Genomic DNA, 15,263 nt, shown 5'->3' on the forward strand with positions numbered 1-15,263 from the left:
CAGCTGGCAACCTGAGCCATGAATCATAACCTAAAAGCAGCGTGCAGCTCACAGGGCTCTCCTACAGCCGGACTCCTCTGGATCACCCCACACACTGAGGCACTTCTCAGGGATCTACTTCATTAGATCTGGTGTGAGACCTCTCGTCAGGGACTCGGCCTTTCCCTGGTAAAACAGTGTGTGCTGCTTGTCTGTACTGCATGATTAATACACAAGGAGACTCAGGTACTCTTCAGGACATTCAGAATAATAATGGTTATAGATATAGATGTATATATATATAATTTAAAATTTTATTTAAAATTTTACGCATACACTTCTTCAGCATCCTCCTCTTTTTTTTTTTCATTGCACTGAAAAGTTTCAAAAAACACAAAATATATCCCTTTACTAAACATTTTTTTTTGTTCTTCGGTTACAAAAAGATTAACATTTCACAGTCACAAAGCATAAGTACATTGGTCCAAAACATCTTCCTCCAGCAGGTCCTCCATTCCTCAGGACATATAAAACCTAGAGAGTTTTACAGGTCTCAAAATAAGATGACTTGTCCAATGAAGGGAAGAAAACAGTGACGGCTATTAAAAAAAATCCCAAACCGAAATAAGATACCTATGAAAGAACATCACCAGCAACAGTTAAAAAATATAAAGAAAAAAAATAATAATAAAAAAATGAGACCGGAGGCGGGCAAGGGCATCCTCCTTCAAGTACGTCACAGGTAGAAATACAGCAGCACGGTTACAGCATGGTTTGGTCACGCTCTATGGCAGCCACATCACTACGTCTGCATCTAAGACACGTGGAGGAAAACTATTTACACACCGAGAATGTCGGGGAGGAACAACAATTCTGTAGAGTTTGCAGCTCCTGTTTGATACAAGTGTTGAAATTATTTGCACATGAGATTAAAAAAAAAAAAAAAAGCAGCAAAATGCTGATGCAGGAAGAAACACAGCAGATTGGCTTGGAGTGTGTAGTGTTCTTTAAAATCTAGTAAAAGCTCAAAGCTAAAACACCAAGTGCAGTTCTTAGTTCTTCAAAAATGTCTTGGAGACACGGAGTCTACTGCATCTCATAGACCTTGCCTGTCGTGTTTTAATATGGAATCAACTTTAACATGAAAAAGCACGGCTAATGGCAGGCTATGACCGCTTTCCTTTAGCTTGTTAGACCTGTTACTCTTTAGAAGTCCTTTTATTAAAAGCATTTTCTCTCTCCACCATGAGGCCATTGAAAATTAGCTCTCATGGACAACTTCTGTGTTCATACGGGAAACATCACTGCATTAATTTAACAGAAGACAGTTGCATCCCTCACTTAAGGTGTAAATGACATTTTGAACTATTGTCTTCATCTAATTAAGTAAAGGTGAGTTCAGGCTGTAGTGTGAGAGAAAACCTCTGGAATGTCTGTCCTACTTCTGCAACAGCATTCGCAATGGTAGAAGCTTCTTGGGTCTGGGTTTCTAGAAATTGGACTGGACCAGGCACCAGAAGGCAATGTTAGATGGTGTTGTCTGCTGATCTGAGCTATGTGGCATGCTATTTCCTTTCCTTGCTGGTGTCCAAGGAATGAAAGCTTGCCTTGTTTTCCGAGCAGTGCCAACGCACTGGCAAGGATACAGCACTGTGCAATGGCAGTGCTAATCCAGATGTAACTCAGGGCTGAGCCTCCTTGCTGCTCACACTCAAACAATTTTGGATACTACGAGAACTTCACTAGCCAAAAAAAAACCAACAACACATACTGCTGATGGCATCAGGCAGTGACTAAGATGATGTGCCAAGGACCTAAGAGGTGGACTTGGTGCCTAACTTGCTCCAGTTCGAGATGAGCTCCTGATTTCAGAGCTTCACTGAGCAGCAGAGCAGCTACAAGTCTGAACATGGCCGCATCCATCCTGTGCCTACCTGAAAAATGGCATTGTGCATTGTGGACCACAGCAACCCTTCCTCCCTGCCGTCAGTGATTTCTAATGCTGTGACTCCCAAATAATGCACTCTGTGATGAAATAGGGAATGTGTTTAGTTATACCAGCTTCACACAAACCTCCCCAATAAATGGCTCCTGCTTCCTATTTGTGCCATGCTTTGGCGTGTAGATGTATTTATACCATGCTGTGAAGCAGAGCACAGAGCACAGTGCAGGCATGTAGGAAGCTCCTCATGAAGGCGAATAGAAGTGAGAGCCCAGGTGCTAAAGCGGCGTATCAGAGGTGAACCAGCGACACTCAGGGTAGGCAAGCCTGTAAATGTGTAACAGGGACTTTGTAAAGAAGCAAAACAAAAAAACATCACAGCATAGTTTCAGCCACATACATCTGAGTAGAAAGCTTTTTATTACTCTTGAAAATTTTCAGAATTGATGCTAATTTATGTCAATTGTTGATCCTGTGCTTCTGCCCTTTCCAGGAGAAGAGCTCATAGCTAACACAACTTGACCTAGGTAGGCGCAGCAGCTGCAGAGAAGCAGGCTGACTGATGGCAATGCCTCAGGTGAACAGCAGAACTGGAGGCTGATGCACAAAGCCATACTAGTGCCTGCCAGATTTTGCTCTGAAAACCGATCCCTGAATTTGCTCCCATCGAGTCATGCACTCTGCCACCCCATCTCTCTAGGGGCACGTTTAAAAACACCACTGAAAGAGAAGATGCATTTTCCATTGCCTTGAAATTTCACTTTTAAATTTTGGCTGATGCTATCCCGGAAATTAATTTCTACCACATTGTACTCAGTGGTTTTATTATGACTGGTGTGAATGCTGACACCGTGTTACTGAATAATGAAGACTAACACATGGGTACCGAAATGTTTGACTCCAGCTTGTAGCTGGTAACAGCAAGCATCAGCTTCTTTGCTGTTCATGTGGCTTTGGAGGGATTGCCATTAGTTTCTTCATTAAAGGGGATCTTTATTGCTAAAGGACTACACAACTGCATTTGCAAAGAGACAACAGGAGTTACACAGAGCATGAAAAGCATGTTTACAAGTTTATTAGGCCAAAAAAAAAGAAAAAAAGAGAGTGCAAGAGAAGATCTCCTGCTTGAACTTCAAAACATATGTGGGGCCATGTGAAAAATACTCTAGACTCCAAACCTGCAGATCTCTTTTCACCCATTTGCTCACACAAAAAGATGTAAAGGGGAAAAAATAAAAAGGAATAGATAAAGTGTGATAACATATAATCAGATACACGGTTGATTTATACTGAAGCTCTAGAACATAAAACCTCAGTGTTCTGCACAGCTTTATCATATGCAGGCACTGGGGCATGCACGGAACAGTTTCCAGGCTAAAATCATGCAGTTTGCTGCATGTGCGAGCCATTGCTCACTCTGCATCGGCTCAGCTCATCTCTGAAACTCCTCCTGGGTCTAGAGACTTAGAGAAGGGCATCTGAAATTCTCCGAGAATGTTGCACACGTACTTTTGGATGCAATCAAATAAAGCATCTGGGCAGCTATACCGAACAGCACTGTTCTTTGTTTACATAGCACATTATAAATTATAAAACTGGCAAGCTCGAGGCTACTCCTGTTCAGGAGAAAGTCTGCACACCTCAGGGAGCACAAAGGACACAGCATCCTCCCCTTCGAGCTGGCAGTTTCTCCTTTAGAAAGGATATAACATTTGTGAGATGCCTAGTCAGTGCTCTGCAATTATGTCAGCTCCCTGTCTTTTGGCTATTCAAGAAGTAGCTTTTATGTACAAGCCAGATTAGCAGCTCCAAAAGAACGTGGTCTGGGAGCAATTTAGGTTGAATCTGGCTCCCCAGCTGACACATCTGCCTATATATGAGAACCTTCCTTTTTTTTTTTTTTTTTTTTTTTTTTTTAATTGCAGCCAATGAAGTGAAGAGCTGCCTGTCTGCAGAGCAGGCAGCTAGGTTAAGCTGCAGATTTGCTCAGTTGTTACTCCCATGGATTTGCTTTTACTCCAATAAGGTACTCAGGTTTTCTTTATTTAAATCGATTCAGTACAGCTAAGAAAAAAGCTGATGAAGCTAGTGAGGGGTGAAGGGCTGGTAACTCACAGTGATCTTTTGATCCTCAACTACAGTCCTCAACAAGTGAGAGGACAGAAAGTTATAAGCTGTCACTTTCTGGTAGCCAAGTCAAGCAGGAAGCAGGAATATGCTGAATAGTAAGTGAGGCAGGAAGAAGTGAAATCATTCTTAAACAGATCACTATCTGTGTACCCAAACTGATAACCAGAACAATATCATCACTACAAGTAGAAATCCAACTGAAAATATACTCAGGAGCCCAAATAAATTTACTGAATCCCAGCTGATGCAAAAACTGTGTGTTCAGGGATCCTTTCAACAGGATAAGGCAGACAGACCCATTCAATGAATGAAAATCTGATCCCAAAGAAACCACGACCTCCAGGTAAACATCACATAGAGCTGAGTTTGCTTGCTCTGTATAAGCATGGTATGCACACAACAGGGAATCTCAACAAATACTTCCTCGTATCAGAGCAAATCTTGCAGTACAAGACTGTGACCTATTTCTCCTGGACAATTTTGCAGCTGGCTGTTTTAGCTGCAGTAAACATGTATAGTCACACTAAAAACGATTTCAGTTTTCCTACTAAAATACAGGAGTATAGTCTACTGAAGAAGAGACAAGAGGAAAAATGGGGATTCAAAGGATTACACAAGTTTGCAGTTGTCCATAGGTAAGTCATGAAAGCAACTTTTTGGAAGAAGAAAACTTTTTAGTCTCATATATATATCTATAAAAGTATTTTTAAATGAGATGTAACCCAAGTCACTACTCTGAATACCTGGGGTTGGACTTCAGGAGCCTCCATGGCTTCTGATACCCACCTCTACTTTCACAACTGACATGGCTCTTCCAAGCTACATGGTAAACTGAAAAAAATTAACTCGTATTTCAGGTCTTCACCCGGAGGGATGACAGAATCCGTAATATGCTAGCAGCATTTAAATCCCATTCCCGTTAAGCACCAAAACCTTTTCTATAGGGGAGTTGTAATCTTAAGGGTTATCTTTAATCATATACAGTATATGTGCAGAGCCCTGCCTTTCGGGCAGAAAAGTACCCCTCCAGCATTAGCTTTGAATAGATTACATCAGTTGGAGATGTCCCGGTCAGATCACCAAATGCACATTGTCTCTTAGAGGCCCTTCCTGAAAAGATCCCCTTTCTGAAAACGCTCTCGATACTGCTCTCACGACTGCTTGTTCCCGTGTATTAAAGGAATGACGTAGACAGAAATGTCGTCTCCAGAGCCCAGCCTGTCGTTGGAGATTCGCCAGCCCCGGTCCTTCAGCACTCCCCGGGCTCGCATCACCAGGTCCTGCGCCGCCAGCGTGTACCTGTGGAGAAGGCAGAACACAGCCAGGGAGGGTGAGTATTACGGCCTAGTTTGGTGAAGAAAGCCTGGAGATTTACATTTGTCAGGAACAAGGACAAGCTACCCAGAAGCAGAGAAATGTTAACCACAACATCCGCGCAAAGCAATCGTTCATAATTCAGTAGCAGCTTTTGTCTCAGAAGGTATTTCACAGGCAGTGATCAATCAAAAAGCGAGCAGTCATTTTAAGTGCCCGACTTCACAACTTTTCAGAAAATATTAAAAAAAAATACCTTAACAAATTAAGTTTCTAGTAGTCTGAAAATTTGAGGACACAAAATAGCACCGCTTGTTTACTGAGACCTATACTTGGGGACTGAAACACCTGGAGGTAAATATGGGTTTACTCATTCCATAGACAAACTGTAATAAAGAATGCAATTTGAAAATAAGCAATATTTAAAAATAATATCCAAATTGCCCTTTAAACCAAGCAGATAAGCTATTTTCCTTGACTGTAAGAATGATTTTTGAATCTCTTGTATAGTGAAACTGGAAAAAGAAACTTAATACAGCAGATTCAGAGTCCACAGTCCATTCACATTTATGAGTTCAATGAAAACTGTGTGAATGTGAGTTGTCAAGTGCTTAATTTAGTGAAATACTGACAGTTTCATGTTGCTTCAAAACTCCCAGACTGTGCGGGGCTGAATGGCATTGTATTTATGGGAGTTATTTTCTGTCCTTAGAAAATACCAGATGCTGCTTGGAGGCTGAAGGGTGGCGGAGCACGAGAAGTGGTGCAGAGACAGTGCTCTGCCCTGCGCCAGCCAGAATGGAGAAGCGGTTGTTTACAACGGGATTATTTCTAAAATGAGTCCTTATTCAACAAACCTGAGCCCAATGCAATATTGATCAGACGTGTTATCCCATATCGTTTTACCTGCTGTTACTAGATCAACACATCTGTGTGCTAATTTAGAAGTTTCCTCTGAAAGAAATCTCATTATGGATGAACAAGTACTCCAATCAATCCTCAATCCAACACCTGCCTGAGATGTTTTGAATTTAGCTGGGTGGAGCCAAGCTTCTCTATGATTTGCTGATTAAAAATTAATTGAACAGTTAAGAGACTCACAGAAGAAAAAAAAAAAAAAGACACACGTTCAATATTGTGTCTGCCTGTATTTCATTTTAATCTGAAGTATCAGCCTCTGATGTGATGAGGGGCTCTCTGTAAAGCCAAACTCACAGACATCAGAAGCAAAACACATCCATGTAATTTGAAGAAAGCAGGAAGGACGAGAAGGGTTGGCATTTCAAGACTCCTTTTTCTAGGGAAGAGCCTTGCCCAGAACTGATCTGCCCAGATCTCATCTGAGGCACGGGAAAGAACAGCGCCTCCACTGATCATAAGCAGTGGACAAAAAAGGGGTTTGTTAATTGAGTATCCAAGGATTGTTCTAACCCCAGCTAATTTCACCAAAGAATGAATTATTAAATGCAATTGCTATCAAAAGAGCCTTTATTCACCTTCTTGGGATAACAGAAGAGAAATACCCAATTTATTATGTCCTGTTTCTACAATTTTGGTTCCTTAGGCTCAAACAACTCCTTTGAATCGGGAATAGATTTACTTGCTCTACTAGAAAGTTACTTTTACTGCAAATAAAACAACGTTTCATGGCACAAAAGGTTCGATGTTAAATCCAAATAATGCTCTGCGGAAGCAATGCACCACCCGCTCCTAGTGGTACTGAGGGAGTGGTAACATTTCCAGGTCTCTCTAGTTTTGACACAAAATTTACTTCTAGCCATAAGAGCAGGGCCCAAGGGTCATTTTGCACCAGGCAAGTCACAAACTCCAACACACGCTTGCACAGACGCTGTCTGCAGGTTCCAAGACCTGTCTGCACCAAAGACCTCAAGGTGTAACAGCAGGAGGTGACAAGAAGCGCTGATTGTACTGTCCTAATAATGACATGAAATTTTGTTTTCCAAGGGGAAAGAAACAAACATACATTACTTGCATTCTTCAGTTCCCAAATCCCCAAATCAGATGCAGGGCTAAGAACAAAAGGACTCCACGTGGCAGGCAAGAAACTGAAATATTTATTCACAGCATGTCTGATGCTAAGAGAGTTTTGGCTAAGAACATCTTTTTCAAGGGTTTCTCAGCTATTGTCAGGATTTAAGAGAAGCAAACCCATCATTCTGGGAGAAAACTTTGCCTTCCTTCTTTTTCTAATTAACAAGGGCTCCCCACATCTAAAGAGCACAAAGGAATAAGTACTGCTCTTTATTGTGTAAAGATGTGCTGCTTAATGTTTGGAGAGGGTAAGATTAAAAAAAAAAATGTCTTTAAGAAATCAGAAATCCTCCTGTAGACAGACTGTGAAATACACAAGAAAACCAGCTCGTTGAAGTGGAGGAGAAGGAACAGGTGAAGGCAGCAGCGAGGTAACGTATTCCTCTCCCAGCACAGAGCTGAATTGAGTGACGCTGTTCAGCTTGGCACTAGAGGAGATGGGGCGAGTTTCTGGTACCTGGAGATGAATAGCAGCAGCAGTCCATTATTGAATGCTTTATTCTCCAGCGCTGTGAACTTGGGATTCAGCTGTCAAGACAGCATTAGAGAACTGCTGAAGTAGTTTTAAAGTATCTACTTCCTCCTAATGAACAGCCTCGCTGGAATACAACTTCTGTGTTTTAAGAATAAATATATATATATATATTTTCTCCAGCTCAAGCTTTCAGTATTGATCAGTGAAAGTACTGCAGGGGAAATGGTGGCAGCAGGGGCAACATGCTGTTGTCTGAGCAGCTCCTTATCCGCTCACACACAGCAGAGGTGGAGCAACTCCCCAGCACCCTCATAAATCTCCACATGGGGTGAGGGAGAGGAAGGACAGGAGGGAGGATGAGAAATGAAAGATTCCCAAGGTCAGTGTGTAAGTGCAGCCGAAGGAAATGGTCAAGATCCTTGCTTCTCTTCATCTTCATACTTTCTCAGACAGATGATGTACGAAAAAGCAGCAGTGTGTCGCTACCACCTGTTCTTCACTCAGGGTCGCCTTCATGCTCTTGTGGGCCACAGGACCCGTAAGAAACGAGCTGGCTAAGAAATCCAGCTCAAGCCTGGCTTCTTTGCCCCATCACAGCACTGCCCAGCCCTGGCGGAGAAGCTGCTCTCTGATCAAGTCTGTTCTCGTCACCCGCTGCCCAGATCCCCTGAGGCTGTGTCTGCATGGCTGGGTGAAGACATCGCTCCCTGTGCATTGGAGATGCCCAGGCACATGTTACGTTTGACAGGATTCAGAAATGTTTTTCTGTGGGTAACAAACACTCAGAGCTCTGACAGTAAATACCAACAGGAGAGAGTCCCAAGAGCTTTCCTGAGGGCTATGAGCTCTTATCCATCAGTCTGTAAAATGACTTCTAATTCAAATGGGAGGGATATTGTTCCCTAAAAGAGCTAATTACATAATAGGTAAGTGCTGTGCAGCTCTAAAATTTTCCTATTTTTATTTTTGCCTTTCTTTTTGTTAAATATGCTGCTGTCAGGGAATAAGTAGGCTACTGGGTCAGATGGATCAGGGGTCCAGGTTCTGCTCCAAATGGTAGGTTCTTCAGAAGATCATGGCATTACCAGGCCCAGGGGGCAAGCCCCTTACATTCTGACAAGTTTTCTGCATCCCTAGAGATTTTACATTTCCACCTGATCACCTCACCACAGACTGTTACTGCACCCATCACAGAACTTGACATTTTGTAGGATAACATCTCCTTTAAACATAACACTGGTAATGCTACAAACACGATTCTCCTGTCTCTGAGTAGTGAGAGGAATGAATGCAACTCCAGTGTCTGAGCTGCTATGCTATTGTAAATTCATTAGTTATACCTCATTTGGACCACTGAAGTAATTACATAAAACCTCTCACACAGTACTTTAAACCCTTTAAATATTCTTTATAACCAAGCAGCAAGAGCAATTCCACAAAGGTAATTTTCATAAATATCATTGTAAACTATATGAGGGACTGTTCTAATTACCTTTTGCAAGCTGGCCTGAGAAATGTCTTGCTACCACTATTTGTAAGCCTCTAAATGACCTGGCACAAAGTTACTTAACAGAACAAATTAATTTTCGATTCAGATGTCCATTCACAGACCAATAGGTCAAACACTAATAAATGTGTTTGTTCTAACTCGTAATACAGAATTGGAGCGTGTCGTACTCACACTGGTGCAAACGAGACTAATCCCCCACAATTACTGGGGCTAAAGCTGCATAAATAAATCTAAATCAAGTAAAGAAAATGTTATTTTGCCTTTACTATGATTTCTATGAGTATTTTATAGTGGATGAGAAATTACACACCTTGCATGTCAGAAAGATTGAACAAGGAATTCCCCTTCCTACTGCAAGAGAAGTGTTGGCTACCTCCAGTGCTGGAAACACCAGAAGGAACAAGACCGACACAGTGCACCCAGACTGTGTTCACAGCTAACAGGCCCAGCCAGGACAGCAGGAAGAGCCAACCTTCCCCAGTTACCAGAAGACAATGGAGGCAGAGTAGGGCACAGGTATTGCACTATACCAGCTGTGTTTCCAACAGGAGACTCAGGGGTGCAGAATGCGGAGCAAAAGCTCCCTACCACCTCTGAACAGTGCTAGGGAAAAATGGGGATGCAATTGGGTGGGTCTCCTCCTACCTTCAATGAGCAGCTGATCTGCAGAGCACAGTGCCAGGTGCCCTGCAAGTGCTCCTCACTAGCCATGTAACAAAATTCTGCCTGTGTTTGGAGTGGCTGCCACTTCAAAACCCAAGCGGCCGTCAGGGTGTCTGTACCCTCTGCTGTCCTCCATGTTTGATGATGGAGAACAGGGCTCACCCCTGAAGATGACCACTCAGTAATTATGAATACATAAAGCATTTTGAGATTGGATTTCCCCATACCCTCAGGAGCTGCCACATCCAAACAAGTGAAACTCGAGCTCTCACACAGTCCTGCATGTTCTCACTTGGCTGCTGAGATATCCCACTGCTTATGTCCCAAGCTCCACTTTCCATGGGTACAACTGAGGATGCTTCAAGGGCTCTTTTCCCCCATACTCATCCCAGGGAGAGGGCAGAAGGCAGCAATGGCTAACCAGGCCTAAAATCAGGAGCAACAGGAGCCTCCCTTTCAGAACAATCTCTGGAGAAGGATGAAACTATTTCCATTTTCATCATTCTCCCTTTTAGAAGCGAGAGACTTCTGATCTCCAGCTACATGTTCTAATGCAGTGTGACACTGAACTCGGCAGCAGACAGACACTCCAGGCACACACTGCTCCAGTTAGTTTGGGAAGTTTTTTGTTTGCTTGGTGGTATATTTGAAAGAGAGAAACTGACCAAGAGGAGGTGAAGACAGGAAAATGAAGAGGATTACACAGGCTACAATTATGAAATTAAACAGAATCCAGCTACGTGAAATAGAATAAAACTTTGCACTTATTTTGTCACCACAGCTGCCCAGCAGCAGGCAGGCAGTGGGCATCCACTAGCAGAGGTGGGTTTACAGGTCACAGCACGACTAGGAATAAGTGGCACCCACACAGTATTTATCCATATGTATAGCGTGTGAGAGAGATACCAATAAGGTCCTAGCAAGAAACAATTCTTTAGTGTTAAAAGACTGTCCAGAGGAGAGTTGTGTGTGACTGCTGGAGACAGAGACCTGTCGTGATGTTCTTCTAAGACCTCAGCCTCCTTTAGTTTCCATATGACCTATTACAGCCCACAAGATGATCCTGTGCCAAGATACCACGATCCCACAACTTTCCTTTGAAGGTAGGCAATTCTGAGTTATAACTGGGAAAAAACAAACCCAAACATATTTGCTATAGGGATTCCATCCAGTGTGTAAAAACATGCATACCTACTGCATGTTATCTACTGCATGTGCTCTACACAAATACATTACAAAAAAGCACTCTTAATTCTGGAGAGGATAGAAAGTCAGGGATGAGCACAAACCTGTGGGGATCATCAGGGTCACAGTTTGGTAGGAAGTTAGTGACAGCTTCTGCCACTTCTTCGTTTAACAGAACGTCCCAGAGTCCATCAGTAGCTAGGATCAGAACATCATCCGGCCCATGCTCATACTGCAGGAGGTCGTAGACTCTCACCTAAAACACACAAAAAACATCATGAGAGGCATCCCACAGGCACTGACCCAGCCGGGATGGACCCAAGTGTTCCTGAGCGAGGCTGCACAAAGCAAGCCTCTGATCAAAGCAAAGCCTCCCCCAGCCCAGCTGCCTGGTCTGCATGCGAAGCTCTCCCCTATCGCTGGCAGGGCTAGTCAAATGGAAGCTGAATAATTCATTTGATGAATTTTTGATATTTTCTAATAAAATATTCACAAATAATTGTTTTCACTATTTGTCCAGACCCATTTAACTCTGCCAAATAAATTGCGTATGTTGTGCACAGCAGAAGGCATCTTGTTCGCCTTTCCAGGCCCGAGGCAGGCGCTGCGCTTCCAAACGATGCCCGGGCAGGGGAGCAGTCCCACCAAAGGGAGAGGAGCTATTTATTTACCTGCTCGGTTTTGTGCATCTCTACGGCATTCAGCGGGTAGAGGCTCACTTGAGATTCGCACAGAAGCGAACCCCGAAGCTTATCTGTGTCAGGCTGTTTTGTTAAAACGTCCGCTGGCTTCAGCACCACAGCCAGGGGGACGGGGCTGGGAGGGGCTGGGAGGCCACCAGCCGAGCCCAAATACGAGCAAAGGTCATCATGAGCATTTTAAAACGAGCCTTTTGGTGGCCGTAGCTCTCCTTCCAGCACACGCTGTATTCCAGCTGACAAAGCGCCTGCTCTTTCGATTCCCAGGCTCCAGCAGGGAGCCCTTACAAAGCCCTCCCAGAGCACTTCAATTACCACAGCAACAAGCCCCATCTGAAAGACGTGTGGCAACCCCGGCACGGCAGTCAGGAGGGAACGATGATCCGCACTGAAGTTTGGCAGCAGCACACCTTGTCACACGTCCTGCTCCAGCCTTGGGCTTCACCGGCAGCAGCAAGTTGGTCAGACAAGCACTTGGCATTGCCAGAAGACACGGAGCTGTTTTATTCTCCCCCCTGGTGCACTCTCCCCTTAGGAGCCATGGAGCAGGAAATGCACATAAAATGCCTGGACCTTTTAATGTAATTATGATTTTATGGGACTGCAAGCAGCTCTGGAGAAACAATCATCTAGACCTCACTGCTAATCCTTTACTTGTTCGCCTTTCACTCAAAAGCACAAAAAGGTCATTTGTAAAATGTAACCTTCATTTCATTATCTAAGGTAACAGCTGAAAAAGGACTTTGGAGAGGATTAAAGTCAAGGCAAGATACTCTCTTCATTAGAGCATATCTCCTTATTCAGATTGAGTGGGAATACTATTATAGAAAAGATCCTTATATGCAGCACAGCTCTCCTTTCAAGCCCCCTGCACAAAAGGCAGCAGTTGTCACGGTCCCCATCTCCCAGAGTTTAGTTAACCTTTAACAGCCCAGAGTTTACTGGGCTTCAGGGGATAAACCGGGCAACGCAGCAACCAGTAAGTACACCACACATCCCGGTCAAGTCTCCCAGGTACAAGCAAGTATTTCAGATAGCATCCTGGCTAAAGCTCAGGGATTCACTGAGCAGCAAGCGCCTCATACAAATAACCAAGCTTCTACCATCACAATCTTGTACATTGCTGACAAAAAAGAGCTATTTTAGAGCTGTCCAGTCCATCATAGCTGCAGGTTATGCTTACAGACCGCCTTCCCCAGGTGCAGAAACGAGCCAGCTTCTACCTTTCACAGAGCCCTGCCACCAGCTCCCCTGAGCCTCCCAGCCCCTTCTATTGCCCTCGCAAACTTTTGCCCTCTGTAACATCTCTGGAGCAACAGGACAGCCCTTGAAGGCTTCCATAGGTCACCATACTTCTGCCATCCACTGATGTCCTCTTTGATGTGGAGAGCTGGAGACCTGTGAAGTGGTTCAGTTTGACTTCAGCAATCAGCAAATGCGAAAAGCCAGCTACAAGGAAGCAGCAACCACCTCAGCAGCACCAACACCCGTGACAGTAAGAGCTGGGTTACACCACATTTTATCTCAACTGGTTCTGAGAGATCTCTGCTGAAATTCAGCAGTGGACACTCGCCACCAAACCCACAGTCGCCCACGACACCTTTCTGAACACGCGTTACGTGGCTCGCCACACAGTGCCTTTTTTCATTACAGGTATTTCTTTCTAATATTGCTCGCCTACACGCAATGAGAAGTGCTGAGTAAAATGCTTTGGGCAAGCAGCAAATAAGCAGGTGGGCCGGTTTTATATTTACATTTCAAACAACCTACCCACCGGACAAAACCTGCGTTTGGCTCATGCAAAGGACCACACCAGCGCTGCGAAGGCGCTAAGGCTTGCCAGGCAGTTCTGTTTGTAAGAGGCAGCCAACACGAGTCCCTGTGGCGTGAAAACTGTTCAGACAAAGTGGCACAAGAGCCTGCAGCCATCTGAGGTGCTCCCAAGCAGCCTGCCTGGGGGAATTCAAGCCACACAACAGTCCGCATTCAGTTGCCTGCACTATTGATCAACCCAGTCTCTTCAATAAATTAAACCCTTTCTTAATTGTATTGTCCCTTTTTATGTGCAGTGTTATCCAGTGCGGCTCCACTGGCAAACGATGAGATCTTTCAATACCACCCTCCAAGTAATTTATATGTAAATAATAAAAAGCGGGTCCCAACACTGCTCCCTGCAGCACTCACCAATTAATCTCCTTTTAGCTTTTTACTGCCACCCTTTGTTTCCTGCCCTTTAGCCAATTTCCAGTAGACTGTGCCAACTTTCCACTTAGTCTATAGCTTCATATCTTTTATATTAATAACCTGTGATGCAGAACAGTTTCTCAAATGTTTTTTTTTTTCAGAAATCAAAGTGCTCGGGCAAGATCATCTACCACATTTTTATTTTTTTTTAATTCTCTGGTAGACATAACCCTGAAGGACTTCAAGCTACTAAAGCGTGATGTTTGCTCCCTTAAACCACCTTGACTCCCTTTGATCAAAGAGTACTTCTGTAAGTACTTGCCTCACTTGTTCCTTTAAACGCTGTAATTCCCCAAGATTTCTCCAGAAGGCAGATGTGAATCTAAAACGGCTTCCTTTGACATATTTGCGAAGTCGTCACAAAGATTTTTTTAATGCCTTTGGATGGGGAAAATTTCTCCTTGGTTACCTTCTTACCATTTGCTCCCAGTGGTGGTGTTGGGTTCGTAGTGGCAAGGGCCAGGTGCTGTTGCCGGAGCCACACTGTGTCCACCGAACGGCTGAGCTGCTGCTTGAAAAATTTCAGGATGAAATTCTGCTTTTCCGCTGCAACAAGAAGGCTCTTGCTGAGCTTTAAAAAGCAGAATTTCCTGCTGAAAGCTTTCAAATGAGCTGTTCCATTATGAAAAATAAATATTTAATTCCATGCCAGAGAGCCTCAGCCATAGCTTGCCTGCTTTGTGCTACTCCAGTTCATTATAAAAGGCTCAATTCTCTAGAGCTCACCAACCTGCAGAAGTCCTCCAAATCTGGTCTCGTAACAGCTGAGCCACTGAATCCTGATTACATTTGTCAGTCTTGGCTACATGACTTCTCCTCCCATAGCCTGGCGCTCTATCAAAGGGTAAATTCATACCACCCCCAAATTACTTCTATGCCTGTTTCTAGATATAGCCACACGGATGCTTACCTTGCCTTCAGATAAATTTTGGTGGCCATGCCATACCAGAATTTTGTCACCCTGGCAGTAAATACGCTGAAAACTCACCACCTTGCCCCCAGATTTGGAAAGTACTCTGTAATTACAGCACGGAAACAGAAGCCAGCCTTGGATTCTCCCCATGTCACGGC

General features: G+C 43.9%; 1 protein-coding gene across 2 annotated transcripts in view; it reads right to left on the reverse strand.

The window, feature by feature from the left end:
* Positions 1–271: 271 nt before the first annotated feature.
* PPM1H (protein phosphatase, Mg2+/Mn2+ dependent 1H) overlaps positions 272–15,263 on the reverse strand; it is a 138,099-nt gene continuing 123,107 nt past the window's right edge. For both annotated transcript variants that reach the window (XM_038173265.2, XM_072034371.1), the window contains exons 9-10: positions 11,355–11,506; positions 272–5,350 (exon numbers count right to left, since the gene is read on the reverse strand). In XM_038173265.2, the coding sequence (XP_038029193.1) occupies positions 5,203–5,350; positions 11,355–11,506 (300 nt within the window). In that variant the 3' untranslated portion in view covers positions 272–5,202. The remainder of the gene's footprint in view (positions 5,351–11,354; positions 11,507–15,263) is intronic.

The sequence above is a fragment of the Anas platyrhynchos genome, chromosome 1 (assembly GCF_047663525.1).
Source record: "Anas platyrhynchos isolate ZD024472 breed Pekin duck chromosome 1, IASCAAS_PekinDuck_T2T, whole genome shotgun sequence".
Taxonomy (NCBI): domain Eukaryota; kingdom Metazoa; phylum Chordata; class Aves; order Anseriformes; family Anatidae; genus Anas; species Anas platyrhynchos.